This window comes from Hevea brasiliensis, chromosome 17, assembly GCF_030052815.1.
Source record: "Hevea brasiliensis isolate MT/VB/25A 57/8 chromosome 17, ASM3005281v1, whole genome shotgun sequence".
NCBI classification, from domain to species: Eukaryota; Viridiplantae; Streptophyta; class Magnoliopsida; order Malpighiales; family Euphorbiaceae; genus Hevea; species Hevea brasiliensis.
Window position 1 is genome coordinate 1747376 of NC_079509.1, and position 19160 is coordinate 1766535.

General features: G+C 32.4%; 3 protein-coding genes across 3 annotated transcripts; 2 read left to right on the top strand and 1 right to left on the bottom strand.

Annotated features, from left to right (window-relative positions):
- The first annotated feature begins 2951 nt into the window (after positions 1–2951).
- On the top strand, positions 2952–8072 carry LOC110666682 (phenylacetaldehyde reductase). The gene is made up of 6 exons (XM_021827260.2): positions 2952–3291; positions 3918–4087; positions 5172–5363; positions 6026–6188; positions 6693–6879; positions 7652–8072. The coding sequence occupies exons 1-6, from the start codon at positions 3171–3173 to the stop codon at positions 7794–7796; spliced, it is 978 nt and encodes a 325-aa protein (XP_021682952.1). The 5' UTR covers positions 2952–3170; the 3' UTR covers positions 7797–8072.
- Positions 8073–12977: 4905 nt separating this feature from the next.
- On the top strand, positions 12978–14540 carry LOC110666706 (NAC domain-containing protein 2-like). The gene is made up of 4 exons (XM_058139879.1): positions 12978–13378; positions 13530–13813; positions 13947–14393; positions 14508–14540. Exons 1-4 carry the CDS (start codon positions 13054–13056, stop codon positions 14538–14540), a joined length of 1089 nt encoding a protein of 362 aa, XP_057995862.1. The 5' UTR covers positions 12978–13053.
- A 2087-nt stretch (positions 14541–16627) lies between these two features.
- Positions 16628–19150, bottom strand: LOC110666688 (probable beta-1,3-galactosyltransferase 8). The gene is made up of 8 exons (XM_021827266.2): positions 19045–19150; positions 18287–18567; positions 18109–18173; positions 17814–18007; positions 17380–17725; positions 17161–17286; positions 16983–17092; positions 16628–16801 (listed from the first exon to the last, which is right to left on the bottom strand). The coding sequence occupies exons 2-8, from the start codon at positions 18482–18484 to the stop codon at positions 16647–16649; spliced, it is 1194 nt and encodes a 397-aa protein (XP_021682958.1). The 5' UTR covers positions 18485–18567; positions 19045–19150; the 3' UTR covers positions 16628–16646.
- Positions 19151–19160: the final 10 nt, after the last annotated feature.

Sequence of the window (19160 nt, forward strand, 5' to 3'; positions counted from 1 at the left end):
GACCAATTTGGCCACCGATTGGGCCGGGTCTTGTATCAAACACCATCTATACCTCGAGAGCTTTCCATAGACACCAAGAACACCAAAATTCATCCCGCAGTTTGTCCAATTTTTATTCGGAAAGTTTTAGCCCATTTTGACTTTTGGGCTAGATTTCTCGCAAACCATGAACCCCACGAGAAAACCGAGAGTACCAGAGCGCTCCACTCGTCCAGAGCTTCGCGGCAATATAAATTTCAAAATTTTTCGACACTGTTTTTCAGTGGATCCCACGAAATTTCGTAGTGTTTTTTCGAGCATTAAATGAGCTTAGAAAATTCCGTAAAATTTATGTACTAACCCCCGTGTTGTGGGCTTCGTGTAAGTATCTTCAATTCGCGGAAACTCGACAGTTGTCCGGGTCTGTGAATTTCTAGCCAGACAGACTGGCTACCGAAAATGTCTTGGAATTGGATCGGGATTTTGGCTGCCCCACCTTTATCAGACGCCCCGAGCTCGTCCCCGGAGTCGGAATCGGCATAGGTAAACCCGAACTTTACTTTTTCATAATTTTCTAATGCTTAAATGAGATTAAAAATTCATAAAATATTCGTGGTAGCTCAGAAAATTATGATTCTTTTTGCATTAGCCTAGTAATATTGCTAAGGACAGCAGGGCAAAGTTTTAGAATTTTTAGAGTTTATTTGGGTAGTTTTTGCAAAAAGGGTCAATTATAAGGACTAAACTTTAATTTTATATATTGTGATTGATGACTGTTTGGATGGGCCCAGGAGGGGCTGTGTGATATGATTGAGTTGTAGGTGTATGGTTGGTGGATATAGAAGTGTGTTTTAAACCCATTTGCAGGTTGGGTAGGTCCTAGGTATAGGGGAGACTCTGCCGGATTTTCGGCACGACTTAGGACGTATTTGATCTTTTCTTGGGTTGTATTGAGTCAATTGTATTAAACAATTATAATAAAATTGTCAGGTGAGCCGGGACAGCCTTCTTCCTCCGCCCAGCCGCCACAGTGACTGCTGTCAAGTCTGTGAGTAAAATATTAATTTTAATTGTAATTTCGATATTATTATATGTTTAATGCATGCCCATGCATCACTTATATGTATATATCTATGTAGTTAAACCCTAGGCACGTTTTATGTTGTATTCACAACTGTTAAAGTGCCATGGATATTGTTGTGGTAATTTAGAGCAGTGTGCATGCGTTGGCGTGCGTGTGATGTGGTGTTGGCTATGGATAGGACGGGTAGACACGGCTTGAGATCTTCGCTGGGACCCGGTCCTTCGGGGTAGACACGGCTTGAGTTCTTCGCTGGGACCCCGATTTGGTTTATTAAGCGAAAGTCCGGGTTGAGTTCTTCGCTGACACAGGTTGGATTTAAGAGAGCTGCATAGGGGATCAACTCTCATATATTTATGATTTGACATTACTGGGTGTGTGAGTGCTCCAAATTACCTTTTTGCTGTTATGATGTGAAAATATTGCTGATGTTGCATTTCACTCTATAGGGTGCATAAGCTTTAAATGATTATAGAGATTATGGTTAAAATTGATATTTTACTCTCTGAGTCGAACGCTCACTCCTGTTCAATATTTTTCCAGGCCACAGGAGGATATTTTTGAGGTTAACCTGCTTTTCTCCCTCGCAGGTCGTTTATTAATGTTTGTATAAACCTGTTAACTCTTAGAATTTCTGCATGTGTTAGAAATATTTATTTGATTTGGGTCTGTAATATAATTATCATGTTGGACCTGTAAACGTTTTATTATATGCATGTTTGATAGACTGGATGAGGGAGCTGAGCTCTCATTTATTTTTATGACATTGAGTATGTGGAGGGTGAGCTGAGCTCCCCAATTGATTATATATTGTGTTTACAGGTCGGGTGAGTCAAAAACTCCCCGTTGAAAGGTCCAATTTATGGCCGGACTTTGTCTGGTTGAATTATTGAAATTGGGCCCAAATGGGCCTTAGAGTTGAGTTAAGGAATAGTTAGTCTTACTACGAGCCTCGGGAGGTTTAGGCTAGCCCAGGTCCTAGTGCCGGTCCGGCCCATAGGTTTGGTTGTGATAAATTACAAGGTAAGTTTATAATTTATATAAATTTAAATTTCTTAATTCTATTTGTTTTTGTCCTTCAATTTTTTTTAAAATCTAGTTTTATCTGTAATAGATACTCTAAGAGTCGTATAATAATTAAAATAAAATATTTAGTAATAATAATTATAAAAGGCAAGTTACAGTAGATATTCATCAAGTGAGGTAGGTTATAGTTAAAAATAATTTAACTTGTATTTTAATTTTAAAAATTCAAGTATTTATTTTGAAAGAATTTTGAAAATAACAGTCAATTTTAATAAATTTGATTTGATTGTTTAGATTAATTTTTTATTTAAACTTAAATTTTATTTTATTAACAATTTTTAGTTGAGTTGATAAGTGAATTTTCTTAAAATTTAATTTTAAGGTTAAAAGTTATAAATTTAATTGTAAAATAGTTATCTCGTCAATAATGAAAAATTAAATTTATATAAATAAAAATATATAATAAAATTTATTTTATTATATATTAATTTTTTTAGTAATTACATTACTATGTTATTATTTAGTTAATTTAAACTTAATTAAATTAAATTCTTAAAATTTTTTAATAATTTTATACTTAATAATATATATATATATATATATATATATATATATATATATATATATATATATATATATATATAATTCTATTGTTCATTGATTAGCAAATTCATTTAATTTTTTTTTATTTTTTTAATTAAATCGTATATGTGTAAAATTTTTTATAATTTATTAATACATGTACTTTTTTTAAAAATAATATTATTAAATAGCCCACACCAAAAAACGGCATATAAACTTGTCGTATTTGACAATTTAGAATTTTTTTATCAGATGATAAAAGGAATGAATTGAAGTAATGCTTGTCATCAACTGCATCACCGGCTAAGTCATCGCTGTTGAAAAATTATTGCCTACGTCCCTGCACGCGAAAGCACAGCGTGATACGTCCCTGCACACGAAACCACAGCGTGATTATGAGGCACCGTTACCACTTTTGTAGTGGCCAAAAATGGCTATAAAACGAGGATAGATATCGGGTGAACTGAGCAGCCAGAACGTGGAGGAAACAGAGACAACGAAAATGAGCAGTGGAGTAGGGAAGATCGTTTGCGTCACCGGGGCCTCCGGTTACATTGCTTCCTGGCTTGTGAAGCTCCTTCTCCTCCGTGGCTACACCGTCAAGGCCTCTATTCGTGATCCAAGTTCGTACTCATCTGTTTCTTCATCCGATTCCCTTTTCTTTTTTGCTTCTCATTTCTGTATATGTAGATGTACATAGCAATTGGATAATTTGTTTTATAACGATTAGATCATTTAATTTCGATTAGGTATTTGATTATGGATAAATAGCTGTACAAAATTCAGTTGGTAATCGTTTTCCACCGTTAGGCTCGAGGAAATGAATTAGTTTTTCCGTTATTCAAAACCTTTTTAAGGAATCCAAGTATTATTTATGTTGTATTATAAAATAATACAGTGATTAAGTTTGAACAAGCTCAAGACCTTTCAGATTCTTGAACAAACAGCAACTGTAATTAGGAAGAAATATAGCACGTGATTGTTTTGTCAAATCTGCTGTGGATATAACATTTTCTTTTTAATTTCAATTTAAACTATAGTCCCCATAATAAGTTAAAAGTGTGCAAGCTCTGAAATGTAATACCTTCCACTGTACTTTAAGATATATTATAATATGATATTTACCCACAAGTTTGGTTGATAATGACAGGATGAGCCCGCCTATATTGCATCATAGGCTTTATCTAAACAGAGAAAAGATTGCCGGTTGAATGCTTTGTTAATTGCTTTCTGTTATTTTTCCCTGCAGATGATCCCAGAAAGACTGAACACTTACGCGCACTTGAAGGAGCTGAGGAGAGACTTCAGCTGTTTAAAGCAAACCTACTGGAAGAAGGTTCCTTTGATGCTGCTGTTGAAGGGTGTGAAGGTGTTTTCCATACTGCATCTCCTTTTTATCATGATGTTAAGGACCCACAGGTTAGTTTTATGTTCTTGCTCATATGAAAATGCATGTTGTTTCTTGTACATGCAATACATTACTTTTCATGAATGCTAGAAAGAAACTTAATGGTTTCCCACAATTATTTTCACATTTGTTTTCCTTACAAAAAGACAGGATTGGGCAGTTTTGTCAATGTCAAATGTATAGTTTGTAATTAGCACCTTTTGATATGATAATGAAAAGCTAACAGATATATACTGATATTCAAAGTGTGTTACTGCTCTGGTGAACTCTTGCAAAATCCATTTAGTGTTCTTGTTGATTTCTGAATTCTCAAATTCAACAGAAATCTATGATGGCCACCTGAGTTTAACATTCAATGATTTTTAGCAAATAATCTCAGTTATTGCTTTGCACCATATGGTTGAATTACCATCTTTTTATAAGCTGTTCAGCTTTTAAGGTGTTACACAAAGAGATTTGGTTGGGAATGCCCGACTTGCTTGTCCTCTTCTATTTTTTGAGAGATGATAAAATTCTCTTGAGCTTCTGATCACATTGTGACAACCATTGGAATAATGAGGATATGCAGTAGCTCACGACTACTGGAATATTGAGACTATGCAATGCCTTTTATATTTTGTGTCAAGTTTCACAGTGTTGAATAGGTATCTGATTCAAAATTTATCCATGATAGCATTAATAATTTAATTTATTAAAATGTTTGATTATGTAGTTGTTTTCTTCTGGGAACTTTTCCGTTCCTGTTAAAGCTGTTTGTTCTAAGGGTCAAGGATCTTAGATGTTAATGTTTGGGTTTTTTTTTCTTTTTTTTTTTTCCTGCCTTTTTGCCAAATTATGGGTTGCATTTCTATTCTAAGCTTCCTTCTATTCTTTGTTCACTGTTAAAAGTGAGTCGGTTTTGTAATTGACTATATTAAAGACGTCTTGCTTATCAAATTGGTGGCAATATTCCTAGTAGAACCATTGTGGTATCTCTCTAACTAGTGTTAAGAACGTCTGACATAAGACTTGTGCAACTTTATATTCTAACTGGATATCCATTTGTTTTATTTAATGTGTAAAACTTCTTCTCCAATGCTTATCTTCTCATCTCAGGCTGAATTAATTGATCCTGCATTGAAGGGAACACTTAATGTTCTTAACTCATGTGCAAAAGTCCCATCAGTCAAACGAGTTGTCTTGACGTCATCTATGGCTGCAGTTGCTTTCAATGGAAAGCCTCGGGCTCCAGAGGTAGTAGTTGATGAAACTTGGTTTTCTGATCCAGATTTTTGCAAGGAATCTAAGGTAAGCACATTCTCTAAATCATCTACCAGAAAAGCCAATTGCTTGCATATTTAAATTTATGGTCACCAAATCTTGCTCATGACTATTGTCTAGTTTTATTCTTTATACTTCATCAAAATGATAACTAAACCATGTTTATCTCCTAGCATGGGCTGGCTTCATGAATGTTAGTCCACATATTGATATGTTTGGGGTCTAGGGTTGGCATAAAACATTAGTTCCAAAACATATCTATCACGAAAGGAATTCATGACATGCTACCCCGCCTTGAGAGAGAGAGAGAGAGAGAGAGAGAGAGAGAGGGTCTTCCTTCCTCTGACCCATATAGTCCTCCATGTTGCTTTGTGGTTTGGCTTTTAGAGTGCACTACATTTTTCTTTTTCTCCTTTGTTATATGATTGATGGTTCTACATTATCATTGTGGATTGAACCGGATCAAATATAGGCGAATGTTGAAATGAAGCTTTAATATTTTAAATCAGCATTTTACTTCAATACCAAAGTTGTATGCAATGGATGGTTTCTCTCTTTCTGGGCCATTAAATAATTTACTGTCCACTAGCTTCAGTGCTTAATTGATTGAATAACAATATTTGTACTTTGTTAATTCTCTAGTATAGGGTATTCCTCAATAATCATTTTCTTCTTTTATTTTTGTTTAGCTTTGGTATGTGGTCTCAAAGACCTTGGCTGAGAATTCTGCATGGAAATTTGCAAAAGAGAAGGGCATAGACCTGGTTACTATAAATCCGGCAATGGTGATTGGTCCTCTCCTACAACCAACTCTTAATACAAGTGCTGCTGCAATTTTAAGCGTGGTAAAAGGTATATAGTTATGCTAGCAACTGTAAATTTGTTATCTTGTATATAAATTTGGCATTTATCTCTTCTTCTTTAATAGCCCTTCAGAAAGAACCAATGTATAAATTTGGCATTTATCTCTTCTTCTTTAATAGCCCTTTAGAAAGAACCAATATAGAGTTAATTGGGTTGGATAATCTTGGAGATAATCGACATAAAGGACGTGTATGTATATATTTGTGTTATTTTGTTAGTCTTCCAAACAACTGCTTCTTGATGCTGGCAGTTCTGTTACATCATGATACCATTATTAGTATCAGTCTGAATAGAGAAAATTAAATATTGGAAGCTATTCTATCACTAGAACAGAGCAATTAAGATATAATTATCATTTTCGGAAACATCTAGTCTTTAACTGATAATCTTCATATTGTCAAGAAATAATGCCATTCATACTTATATGGTAATATAGTTTTCTTATTCCTGAAAGTGTGTGCATATTTTTCTCATCTCTTAACTAAATGATAGGAGCGAACACTTTCCCGAATGCAACTTTTGGATGGGTAAATGTTAAAGATGTTGCCAATGCACATATTCAAGCATTAGAGATTCCGTCAGCAAATGGACGATACTGTTTGGTTGAGAGAGTTGCACACTACTCAGAGGTAGTGAATATGTTGCGAGAGCTTTACCCAGATTTCCAACTTCCAGAAAAGTAAGTCTTTTTCTACTGTTATGTTTTCCTTATCAAGGGTATTTATATCAACTGATTATGTCCATGGCACTTGTCACTTGTTTTTTGTGGTTTTGATCAAGTTGCACATGTTACTTGGTAAACCATGCAGGAATTACCAAGGATAACACCGTTACTACTCTCTAGCCATTCTTGTGTTGCTTTATGCATAATGCATGTGTCCTCTCATTCTTATGGTAGTTGATAAGCACATAGAGAACCATTATTTTTTTTAAGGAGATGAAAGAAGGAAAACTGAAAAAGTTCTCTAAGTTAATGCTAGCTTGCATTATATTATGAAAAATGCATTAAAGCTCCTAGAGAAGGTAAAGAAAGAGTGTGTGGACCGTGGATACACATTGGATTATAGGGGCTGAATGCCTTGCAGACCATCATGCCATGATGTGATAGAGGAGTTTCATGGTGTGGTGCAGTGTGCAATATGAAGGAATAAGCAAAGAGGGTAAAAAAAAAGAGACCAGAATTAGAGTTTGCTGGATACTTATGAAAATGTGTACATTCAGTTTTCTTTTGAGAATTTCATCATATTGTCGCTGGCTGCTGGTTGATATTTGTTGTGGTTATGTTATAATTTGGCACCTCCATTTATTTTGTAGCATTGTAACTATTTCTTAAATTTCAGTGTCCAAAAAGCGCTTGAATGAAACATGACAATTGTATTCTCCTTTTTTTCTTTTTTGTTGTAGTAGCTGTAGATTTTTAAATTAGTTTCCTTGCTGTGAAACCTTTGCAGGTGTGTGGACGATAAACCTTATGTGCCAACATATCAGGTGTCCAAGGAAAAAGCAAAAGGCCTGGGTATTGACTTCATACCCTTGGATGTGAGCTTAAAGGAAACAGTTGAGAGCTTAAAGGAGAAAGGATTTATCATATTTTGAGCATTTTCTTTTGTTGATAAATAAACATGGAACCTGGAACTTGTGTTGGCCTTGTGGTCTTGGTTTGGTGACTTTTGAAAGATGGTTTACATTTTGTAAGCTTGTATAAATGGAACTATTGTCTCTTTAGCTGCGTTGTTTTCAGATGATGAAACCTGAAATCTCAATATGAGGTTTTTATGCCGAATAGTAGTGGGTAATATGTAATGAGTGTTGTATGAATTTTGCTAAATCAAAGTGGGAAAGGAAATTGAGTCCTTTCAGTATAAACCCAAATATTCATCTGTGCTTTTGAATGCTGCCTTGTCATTCCATCATTAGCATTGCTAAAGTTGCACCAAATCGGTGTATTTAAGCTTCTTAAATAAGCAACTGCTCTGAAGAATGAAAGTTACCTTGTTTAGATTACATATATATTGAGAAAATAAAGGCAATTTGATCTCCAAATCCACATTCCTAAAGGTTAGTATAAAATTTAAAAAAATTCTTTTGAAAGTTTTGTTATTAAAATAAATTTATAACTGTTAATTTATTATATCATATGATTTATTTACTATTGAAATAATTGTGTAATTTTTTTATTTATTATATCATATTTGTTAAAAAAATTAATATGCAAAAATTATTTTAAAAACATTTTAATAGTAGATGTTAAAAAATATATTTATCAATTGAAAAAGTACTTAATGACTTTTCTGAAATAAAAAAAATAACAAAACGAGGATCCTATCAGCTCATGAGCAGCACTGGTTTAGTTCAAATAAACCACTGTCTAACTGCAATTTTTTAAAGGTTATTTTTGTCAATTAATAAAAAATAACATTACAGTTTATAAATAATTTTAATTTTATAACCAATACAAAATATAATAAATAAATATTTTATTAGTTATCTATAAGCTATTAATTATATTTTTAAAAATTTATCAAACCCTTACATTCAATTATTTAAATAAATATGAGTTATTTATAAGCACTTAAATATCAAAGTCTTAAATTTTACATTATTTTTTTTATATATATTTTTCTGTTTTTATCTTTTAGTATACATTAAATTAAAAAATCGTTAGATTTAATGATCGTTAGATTAACTTCAATTAGAGAAAAAAATCTTAATATTTCTTTACTTCAAATTTTAAAACCTCAAATTCATCCAAATTTTAAATGTCTCATATTAAAATTTTTTTCCCTTTTATACATATAATTATTTTTTTTTTCAAAAAAAAAAAACATTATTATTGTTGGTTACAAGTGGATGAGGTTTAATGATTTGATTCTACCATTAATTGTAATCCAACTCAAACAAAGAAAATCAGATAATTTCCTAAAATTTCTAATATAATAAATATATTGAGATAAATATTAAGATAATAAACCTAGTTGGTTTAGATAACACTAGGTTTTGAAATTCTATCTCATCGGTTTTTATCATCTTTTTATTTTTTTTTTAATTTTATGAAAAATCTTTTTCATATATAAAATATTAAGAAAAAAAAAAATCAGAAAAAGGGTGAGAGAAAAAAGAATTCTAAAGCCTGTTACACTCGTAAACGTCAATGTTTTTTCTGGAAAAAATTTCTCAGAAGAGTCCAAATATGGAGGCAACTCAGCTACAATACAGGACTCCTTTTACCGTCACTCATCTTCTCCTCCTTCTCCTTCTTCCACTTCATCAATTAGCGGACCTTCCAAACGACCAAGATTATTACCACCTCATGAAAACGTCGCTAAAGACAAGGAGTAACTACCGGAAAATATGCTTTATTGAAAATCTTGTTCATATATGGCAATAACATTCTGTACATTTGAATGTGCACTTATGAAGATTGCTTTAGTGGACTTAATAACCATTAACAATATGGAGGACCCAAAATACTCACACGAATCAATCTCTTGCTTCAAAAATGTTTCTACCAACTCCTGTGTAGCAAGAGGTGTATACCTGTGATGCATACATTTTGCATAGTCATTTAGGTTTAATTTTATAGCAATTTTATTTGATTATTAGTCAATTTTTAGCTAATTTCATTAGTTAATTAGTTAGTTTTTCATAATTGTCAATTTTGGATTAATTTGTAATTTTTACTTTGTTTTGTAGGAAAAATGGTGTTTTTGAAGGACTGAAGAGAAATTTTGCCATTGAGGAGTGACTTCTACAGCCAAAGATGTCAAAAACAAGTTTTCAAGTTGAAATATGCATTGACCAAATTGCGCATAACTTGCCGCATAAGCTCTGCATAAGGAGAAGAAACACTGTTCCAACACCTGCCGAATTATGCATAAGGGGAGTGCATAGCTTATGCAGATTCACGCCTCCCTTATGCAATCTCACGGAATTGTACATAACCTATGCGCCAAGTTATGCAGTTTCGCATAAGTGAACCAGAAGCAATCGCATAAGGGACTGCATAACTTATGCAGTCCACTTATGCAGTCCCACAAAGGTTTCATTAATGAGCTGGCAGAAGATTCCCTCAGAAAATTCCTCATAAAACACACCGTTTTAGGGCTCCATGTCAGAAAATTTCTATAAATAGCCTTATTTCCCATTTTAGAAAGGAGAAGGAGAACAGAAAAAGGGAGAGGAGCAGGAGCAGCTGAAGAGTCATATTCATTTTCCCCACCATTTCCAATCAGATTTGGAGATTTCTTTCTTTTTTTACATTTTTCCTACATTTCTAGTGTTTAGTTTATTGTTTCTTAGCTTAGATTAAAGCTTTATTTCCATACAAACTAAGAATTTATTGTAAACATTATGGGTAGTGAGTAGTTTTAATTAGATTCTGGAGTAAGGGTTGTAATATTTGAGATATTTTGTGGATTTTGATTGGGTAATCCATATTTTGTGGTCTTAATGAGTTTTATTCATTTGTTGTGTGCTTAATGACATGCTTAGTGTAGGATCCTATTAAGCAATGTTCTTAATCCATGGTTGAGACATCGAAAGGAGAGGCCTTGTGATAGATAATCAAGAAATTGGACTTAATTAACTTAGATCTAGAAATAGACTAAGAATTAAGAGGATTCACAGATTAATTAAAGAACCTAATGGGTCTTAATTAACTCTAACTCCACGAAAGTAGGCACTCTTTGTCTCACTCGAAAGAGTATTCAAAGGATTTAAGAATTAATCTCCTTAAAACCCGTAAGTTCCACAAGATTGGATAACCAATTTGAAATCCCAAAATAGCTTGAATATGAAATCCCGAACTCCGGAATCACCTTTTTATCATTGTTAATTTCTAATCAAATTTAATTGCTTGCCATTTTAAATTTTGCCATATTTCAACTTGCTTATTTCAAATTGATGCAATTTTAGTTTAATTAATACATTGTTGGATAGATTATTAATTTTGCACATATAGATTTCATACTCCAATACCCATCAATTTATTGCTTTAATTTCAAAATTAGTTCAATTTAGTCAACTTTTTATATCAAAAATTTAATCATTAACACAACTCCTCGTGGGAACGATATCTTTTCTATATTACTTGTACGACCCTTGCACTTGAATGTGCACTTATGAAGCTTACTTTAGTGGACTTAATGACCATTAACAATATGGAGGACCCAAAATACTCTCACAAATCAATCTTTTGCTTCAAAAATATTTCTACCAACTCCTGTGTAGCAAGAGGTGTATACCTGAAAATTCAAACAATCATCTCTTAAAACAGCACATGATATCAGAACAATTTTACAACTATTTTAGATGTGTAAGGAGCCTACTGTTATAAGCCTACTGTTATAATTACAGAATAAGTTTGGATAATGCTAGGCCAATACATAAGCCAGTAACATGTAAACTGAGAATGAAACAACAGAAAGAAAATAGTCTTTTAACGTGATTTAGACAACTAAAGAAGCTGGATTTAGATTTTAGTTGAATAACTAACGGTAGCTGCTAAACGGTACTCCGTTAAGATTAATGCAGGTTAAATCACACTACCAGCAATAAGTGTACCTATGGATACATAAAATAGCCGACCCCAACTAGTTTGAGATAAGGCTCAGTTGTTGTTGATGTATGGATACATAATATGCGAGTGACTATAGATGAAACCAAGGCGGAACATGGAGACTTTAATAATCAACTTGTCAAACCAATGCAAGTTTTAAAACCCAATGGAATATAGACTAATATACCAGACCAACTGTAAGTTCTCGAGCCACTGTTTGGTTAATTTCAGTTGAACTTCCAACAATGTAGATTGATGTCCCTTTGAGAAGCTGCATAGCTCCTGCTGTCAAGGATTCCCAATGTCAGATCATTTCAAATCCGTGTCCTGCTTCTTCAAGTTGATAACAAGCTAATCATTATCTGTAAATCTGTATGAAGGAAGAACCTTGTTATCAAATCAAAGGTTTAGAAAAATATGAAAATTTCTAAATATATAGAAAATATAATCCATATGCACTTAGCATCACAAACCAGATTGTTTTAGCAGGCTTTACCTTCTCAAACAGATGGCAGGTTTCCATAAGTGTGGTGAGAGGCCCTGAGCATTGTAGTCTGACAATTAAGGAGGTACCATCAGCATCGTCAGATATATATCTCTGAAACTCTGAAAATCTAGGCTTCCAAGTGGTAATCTCAATTCCACATCTGAAGACCCATCAAAAAACTGCATCACATTGTCCAATTAAATGATAGAAGAATTAAAAAAAGAAAAAAGCATTAACCAAATTCAAGAAACTTGTTGAATCCAGGGCATAAATGAAGGAAAAACCTTTATTTTCCATTTAATGGGAAAGATAGTGAGAAAGAATTGAAGAAGGCATCTATTCTTTTAAAAACAGATTCATAGTACGTCGTTGGCTTAGCTGCTCACGTTAATAATTATGAGCACCATCAATAATACTATTCTACACTAGGCAAACCAACAAATTATAGGAAAACAAACAAAGGGTAAACAAGTACATTATCCAGAAGGCCAGATAGAGGATAATGCTGCTCAATTTGGGTATAGCTATTTGTCCGGGAAAAGGAAAAGAAATGAATTTTTAATATAATATATTGAGATAAATATTAAGATTCTAAACCTAGCTGGTTTAGATAATACTAGGTTTTGAAATTCTATCTCATCGGTTTTTATCATCTTTTTATTATTTTTAATTTCATTAAAAATCTTGTTCATATATAAAGAAATTCACAAAAAAAAAAAAACAGAGAAGGAGGAAAAATAATTCCAAAGCCTCTTACGTTCCTAAGCCTCAATCTCCTCTGCAAAAAAACTCCTCGAAAGAGTCCAACTATGGAGGTAACTCAGCCACAATACTGGGCTCCTTCTACCGTCAGTCATCATCAACTGCCTTCCAAAACCCTCTCTGCTCCTGTTTCTCCTCCTCCTTCTTCTTCCACTTCCAAACGACCAAGATTACTACCACCTCATGAAAACGTCAACAACAACGCTCTTGATGTGGACTATTTTGATTTTTTTCCTCCTGGGTATAGGTTTTGCCCTAAAGACGAAGAGCTCATTGTTTATTACTTGAGAAACAAGGTAAACAATCAGCCTTTACCTCGAAACAAGATCGTGGATGTTAACCTTTATAAATACAACCCCCGGGATCTTGCAGGTACTTTCATCTTAACAAAATCTCTTTATGAATGTAATTTTTTTTTCCCATGTTTGCGAATTTGTAGGTTCTGTTTATATATTAACATAAGATCTTTGAAATTATTGGGATACAAAAATTAACATTGTTGTTTGAATGATATGGTGAACAGAGGCGTACAGAAAATATGGGGAGAATGAATGGTACTTTTTTACACCAAGGGAAAAGAAGTACCAAAATGGAAGTAGACCAAAGCGGGCAGCTGGTAATGGATACTGGAAGGCAACTGGAGCTGATAGACCTGTCAAGCATAATGATGTTGTGGTTGGATATAGGAAGGCACTTGTTTTTTACAGTGGAGATCCCAAAAGAAGCACAAAAACTAACTGGATAATGCATGAATATAGGGTCAGTGATGCTCCCTCACGTATCAGAAGAAGTGCCGATGACAAGAAGGTATTGCTTTCTAGTTTTCTTACCTCTCTGCATTCTCATTAATATTAATTCTTGTTTCAGTTCATTAACACTCAAACTTGAGACCTTATATAATTTTTACAGTTTTTTTTTTTTTCTTTTTCTGTGGCCGCAGTTGGATGACTGGGTTTTATGTAGGATATATAAGAGAACTGAGAAATCCATCGTAAGTGTACATACAAATGAGGAACCTGCACTGCTAGATGATGGAGATGTTGATGTGAATGTAGAACACGAGGGTGATTCCCAAGGTTACACAAATACTGTTGCTGATTATGAGCAGCCTAATCCAATTTCAATTCCATTGCAGGAGTTTGAAGATATATTTTCTGATCTCCCTCCATTGGAAGACTTAACGAATTTCAAAAGCTATGTTCATCAGCAACCAATTCTAGAAGCAGATAGTTATTGTTCCTATGGGACATCAATGGTGGAACCTGCATTTGAAATCCATCCGATAGAGGACTTCACCACTAAATATCTGAATGAAAATGATTGTGGGTTGAAGTCAATACCATTACCAGATGATAGGAAAAGGTACATTCCTGACCAATTTTGTATGGTAAGTTTAGAAAATATTGTGTGCATCAACTCCCAAAACAACCTCTTGAATCAATCTTCCTCCAAATAGTTAACTAATTGATGCACTTAGCTATCATTATTGTTGTTTTCAAAGGTAAAGGAAGATTGGGGGATGTTAGGCGTATGAGTTATTGTATTAGCTAACAGAACTGAACTGTACTAAGTTTAACTTCTTTGATGATTTTAATTTGATTTATCTTTCAATTATATTTGTAGTTAGCCATTAATGTTTGAAAATAGCTCTTATCTCTCTGATTGTTGTGCTTGGTATAGTCGTTTTAATTAATAAAATTATTAACTTGGGGGTAGAGCAGTCATTGTTCATTTTTTATATTTTCTTTTTAATTTACTCTTTTCGATTCTTTTCTTCTCAACACCCAAAACTCAAAAGTAATATTCCAAGGCATTTTTGTTTTATTATTTTATTTTATTTTTTAAATTTATTTAGCTCTTATTATCATTTAAATTTAAAATCTTATTCCAACAACAATATTTTAAAACTTTGTAACTTGGTATTATTATTATATATAACTAAATCAGGACATATTTTTATTGTTTTTAAAAATAGTAAAATGTCCCCTTTGCCCCTATCCTATCTCCCTATTTCCTTCAATGAAAATCTGAATTGAAGAGAGCCATTGACTACAAGACACTATAACAAGTCTCACCACTCACTGAAATACAGCCATTGAATACAAGATAGTTCATCTCACCACAAAAATATCTTCCCATTCACAAAAATATTTTCAAATTTTATCTATTGCACTGCGACTTTTTTATTTTAAAAATATTAAGACTTATTACAAAACAAAATTTTCGTTAGTTAAAGTTTAAAATTAATAAAAAAAATTACCTTTTTTTTAAAAAAAAAAAATTATTAAAGACTTATTAAAAATAATTTTCATCAATTGAAGTTTAAAAGCAGTAAAAGTTTACGTCATTTCTTAAAAAAGTTATTTTAATATATAAAATTCCTTGACTTTAAAAAAATGAAGTTTTTATTTTTTTAATTAAACAAGTTTTCGTTATTCTTAAATTTAAGTTGACTTTATTTTATGAGAAAATAAATTTTAATTCTTACACTAATATTATATTAATAAAATATTAAACTTTTATTTAATTATAATAAAAATATAATAACAACAAATTATCATCTATTTTAATAATATTTCTTGCTCTTTTTAAAATCATGTGTATATACATTATTTTCATATAATAAATCTATTAATCGAATAATAGATAGTGTCAAGCTTTTTTTACAGATAGATTAATTAATTTATCTTTTTTTAATTAATATTTTTATTATCTTTTAAATAATAAGTGTTATGTTATTATTATTAATTGATCTTAAACTAAACTATATATATATAAAAATAATTCACTGTATTGCATATATATATATATATAATTATTAAAATTTTGTTATGATTTCAACAATTATTAATAGACTACAACTTTCTTTGTAAAATTTAAGTACAATATTTTATATTTTATAAAATAAAATTAAATATAATTTTAGTATAAATGTTTTTTATTTATCAATCATATTAACATAATAAATATAAGAGAAAAATAATACCTTCAGCGCAGGATTTATGGATTCTATACAGTAAAACAGAATTCCAAAGTACTGTTCATGGGAACAGTAATTTGGAAACCCCATTTTTTTTTATTAGGATGATTTTTATAATTTTTTTTCCTAATTGTTCAATTTAGCTTATTCTATAAAATTATAGCACTTTATTTTTTATATTACTATATAATAAATTATAAATAATAATTTTAAAAAAATGTACACGTACAAATTTTATTTATTAATAATATTGTAAGTTTTTGGCAACAAAAAAAAATAAAAAAAATTATACCGGCAATTAGGTTGTACATGGGCTGATTTATACCGGTTCACTATATTTTATCAAATTAAACTGATGAAATTAGGTATTCAAATCGAAATTAATAAATATTAATTTAAAATATATTATTTAATAAAAATAAATAAGAATAAGTTTATTCATGTTTTATATTTATCTATATATATATATATATTTAAAAAATAACTAAAAATTTAATTTATAATGATTTTTAAATTGTAAATAATATTTAAATATATAAAAATATTAATTTTAAATTAGATTCATTCGAATAAACCGAAATTTCAATTTAGCAATTTTTTTTTTTTGATGATCCTACCCACAGCATCATGTGGGTATTGGAGCTTGTAAATGCTACTTAATTAACTTAAAACGTCAACGTTCCAAACACCGCCTTCTCCTTCCCCACAAGAACTGTGCACGTGTTTCATTCTCTCCACTGATTTGCATATTCCACTGCATGACCAGTCGAATGATGCCACGCATACCTTCCCTGCTTGGGCCTTCCATTCACAATCTGACATCACACCATCTTTAATTATCATCTTGCAAATACACAGTGTGCTGAATTCAATTCTTATATCAATTTTTATATTTAAAAAGTTAAAAATTATTAGAATTTATTTTTTTAATTAAAAAATAAATAAATTATTTTCAAAGAGTCAACAATTTGGAAACTCGAAGGAAACAAAAAATACCTGGAGGGGTTCCACAACACATGGAACGCTCATCCACATGTTCAACTTCCAATCCAATGAACCATGACCCCAAAGAAACATCTTCATTGGCATATCTATGCAATATCGGACTGCAAAGTTTTGCAATAACCTCAGTCAGTATGATCAACAACAAATGACGAAGAAAATGGTAACTTACGAGTTAATGGAGATATAGGTAGCAAGGTCCTTGGAAATGGCATAGATTTGGCCAGTTGCATGTCTGAAGTATTTGTTCCCTTCTTCGCCAAACTTCCAGAACTCTGGCTCATGATATTTAACCCCTCTGCAATCCAATATTAATATTGAGTAATCTCTTGGATTCTTGCTATGAAATATTTTTACTACCTTTTTTTTTTTCTTGATGATAAAAACTTACTTTTGAGAGAGAACTGGACCAGACTTCATGCAGCCGATATAGATCCTAGGCTTGGATCTGTGTTTAGCGAGAGTGGTGGTTAGCATACCTAAATTGACATGAACATCATCGTCTACCTTCATGTAGAAATTGGCGTCCCAAATGGAAACCGCAGTGGAGAAGTATAATCTGGTCTTGGTGGAGAGCTGGTGGTAACCCTCTACGTGTTTCAGCCTAAGAAAGTCTTTGTGCTCTGCTTCTTCTGAATCCAACGCTTGATCAAGAACCCCACCTGGTGTTGCACTGTGTCCAATCACAAACCTTATCACAATCCCTTTCTCTTTCTCCAATTCCTTCAATTTATCCCCTGCATGGATCAATAATCACTCTGCATATGCCATCTTTTTTTAGAGAAGCTTACGCACAGAGAGAGAGAGAGAGAGAGAGAAGGAGACCTTTTGGCATCCAAGTTTCTCGAACTGAGTCTCGGCGTTTGCTGCTGCTGAATGCGGTGTTTATTCCAATCACAACAAATGCCTTTTGCAGAGATCGATTGGTGGGTCTTTCTAGTGAAAGCTGGCCACTTGATCGGCTTGTTCGAGCCGCTGTTAATTCCATTTCCAACGCAGAAATTGTATTCTCCAGTGACCTATGTATGTATTCAAGAAAAACAAAAAGATACAGGACTAGCAATTTAGAAAGAGAACAAAGGGGGTGGGGGTGGAATTAATTGAATTAGAATTAGCTTACTTGATAGCTTTATGGGTTTTCTTAACTTCTCCCATGATATCTCCAGGTTTTCCTTCAGCAAATTTCTAAATAATTTGATACTTAACATTAGCTAATTGCTACTGCAGAATTCTAAGGTATTGAATTTGAGTCCTAGTTCGAGAAGGAAAAATCTTCATGTGAAGTAATCAAAACTTACACGCTTGTGATCGCAATCTCGTTTCACTTCCTGCAGCTTGTTCACATAATGAGAAATGAGAGGAACATTCTGACGATCTTTAGCCTGTGAAGGAGAAGGATGAGTCCCTGTTCTACTAGTAAACAGAGAACCAGCGATGAAGCTTGCAATGCACAGCACAATAATGGCTTTTCCTGAATTGATTGGCTTTCCTCTCATTTTCTTGGACTCTTTGTCAGGCTGCCACTGCCACAATCCTTTCAACTGCTTCTTTTCTGAAGAAGCAGCCAAATTTTTGCGGCCTTGATGAAATTATTCATAAAAAAACAGATGAATGTTAGTTTAATACAGGCCTGAATACCAAATGCTGTAACACCTGGTATTTATACATGTATTTTTATTACTCTTCCATACAAGTTCTTGCACAAGTAATTGAGTTGCTGCATTAATCTCTGAAATCTTCCCATTTGAGCCGTCCAATTAATGGAAATAATTGGATTATTCTGGTCCTTGTAAGATTTAAAAGCATATAGCCAAAAAAAGCAAAGAGCATGTCATGTGAAGGATTGATTTTATACTAAAAATGAATTCATTTTCTGAAACATTCCATATGCATCAACCAAGATTTACTCTGAAAATTTAGTTCTTAATGAAAAGAGTACTGATAATCTTTTGGAAAAAGAAAATAATCAACAATCAATCTTTCAAACGACTATTGTAAGAGGAATACAAATTGGAGTTGGAAAATAACATTAGTAGAAAGAACATTGCACATGTACCTTTAAAAGAATGACGATCATATGAGATTAACAATGATTTTGAGACGCTTTCTAGTGCAAAATTTTCATATTTAATATGCTAATGAAGGCGTGTACTTGTTTATCAATGATAAATG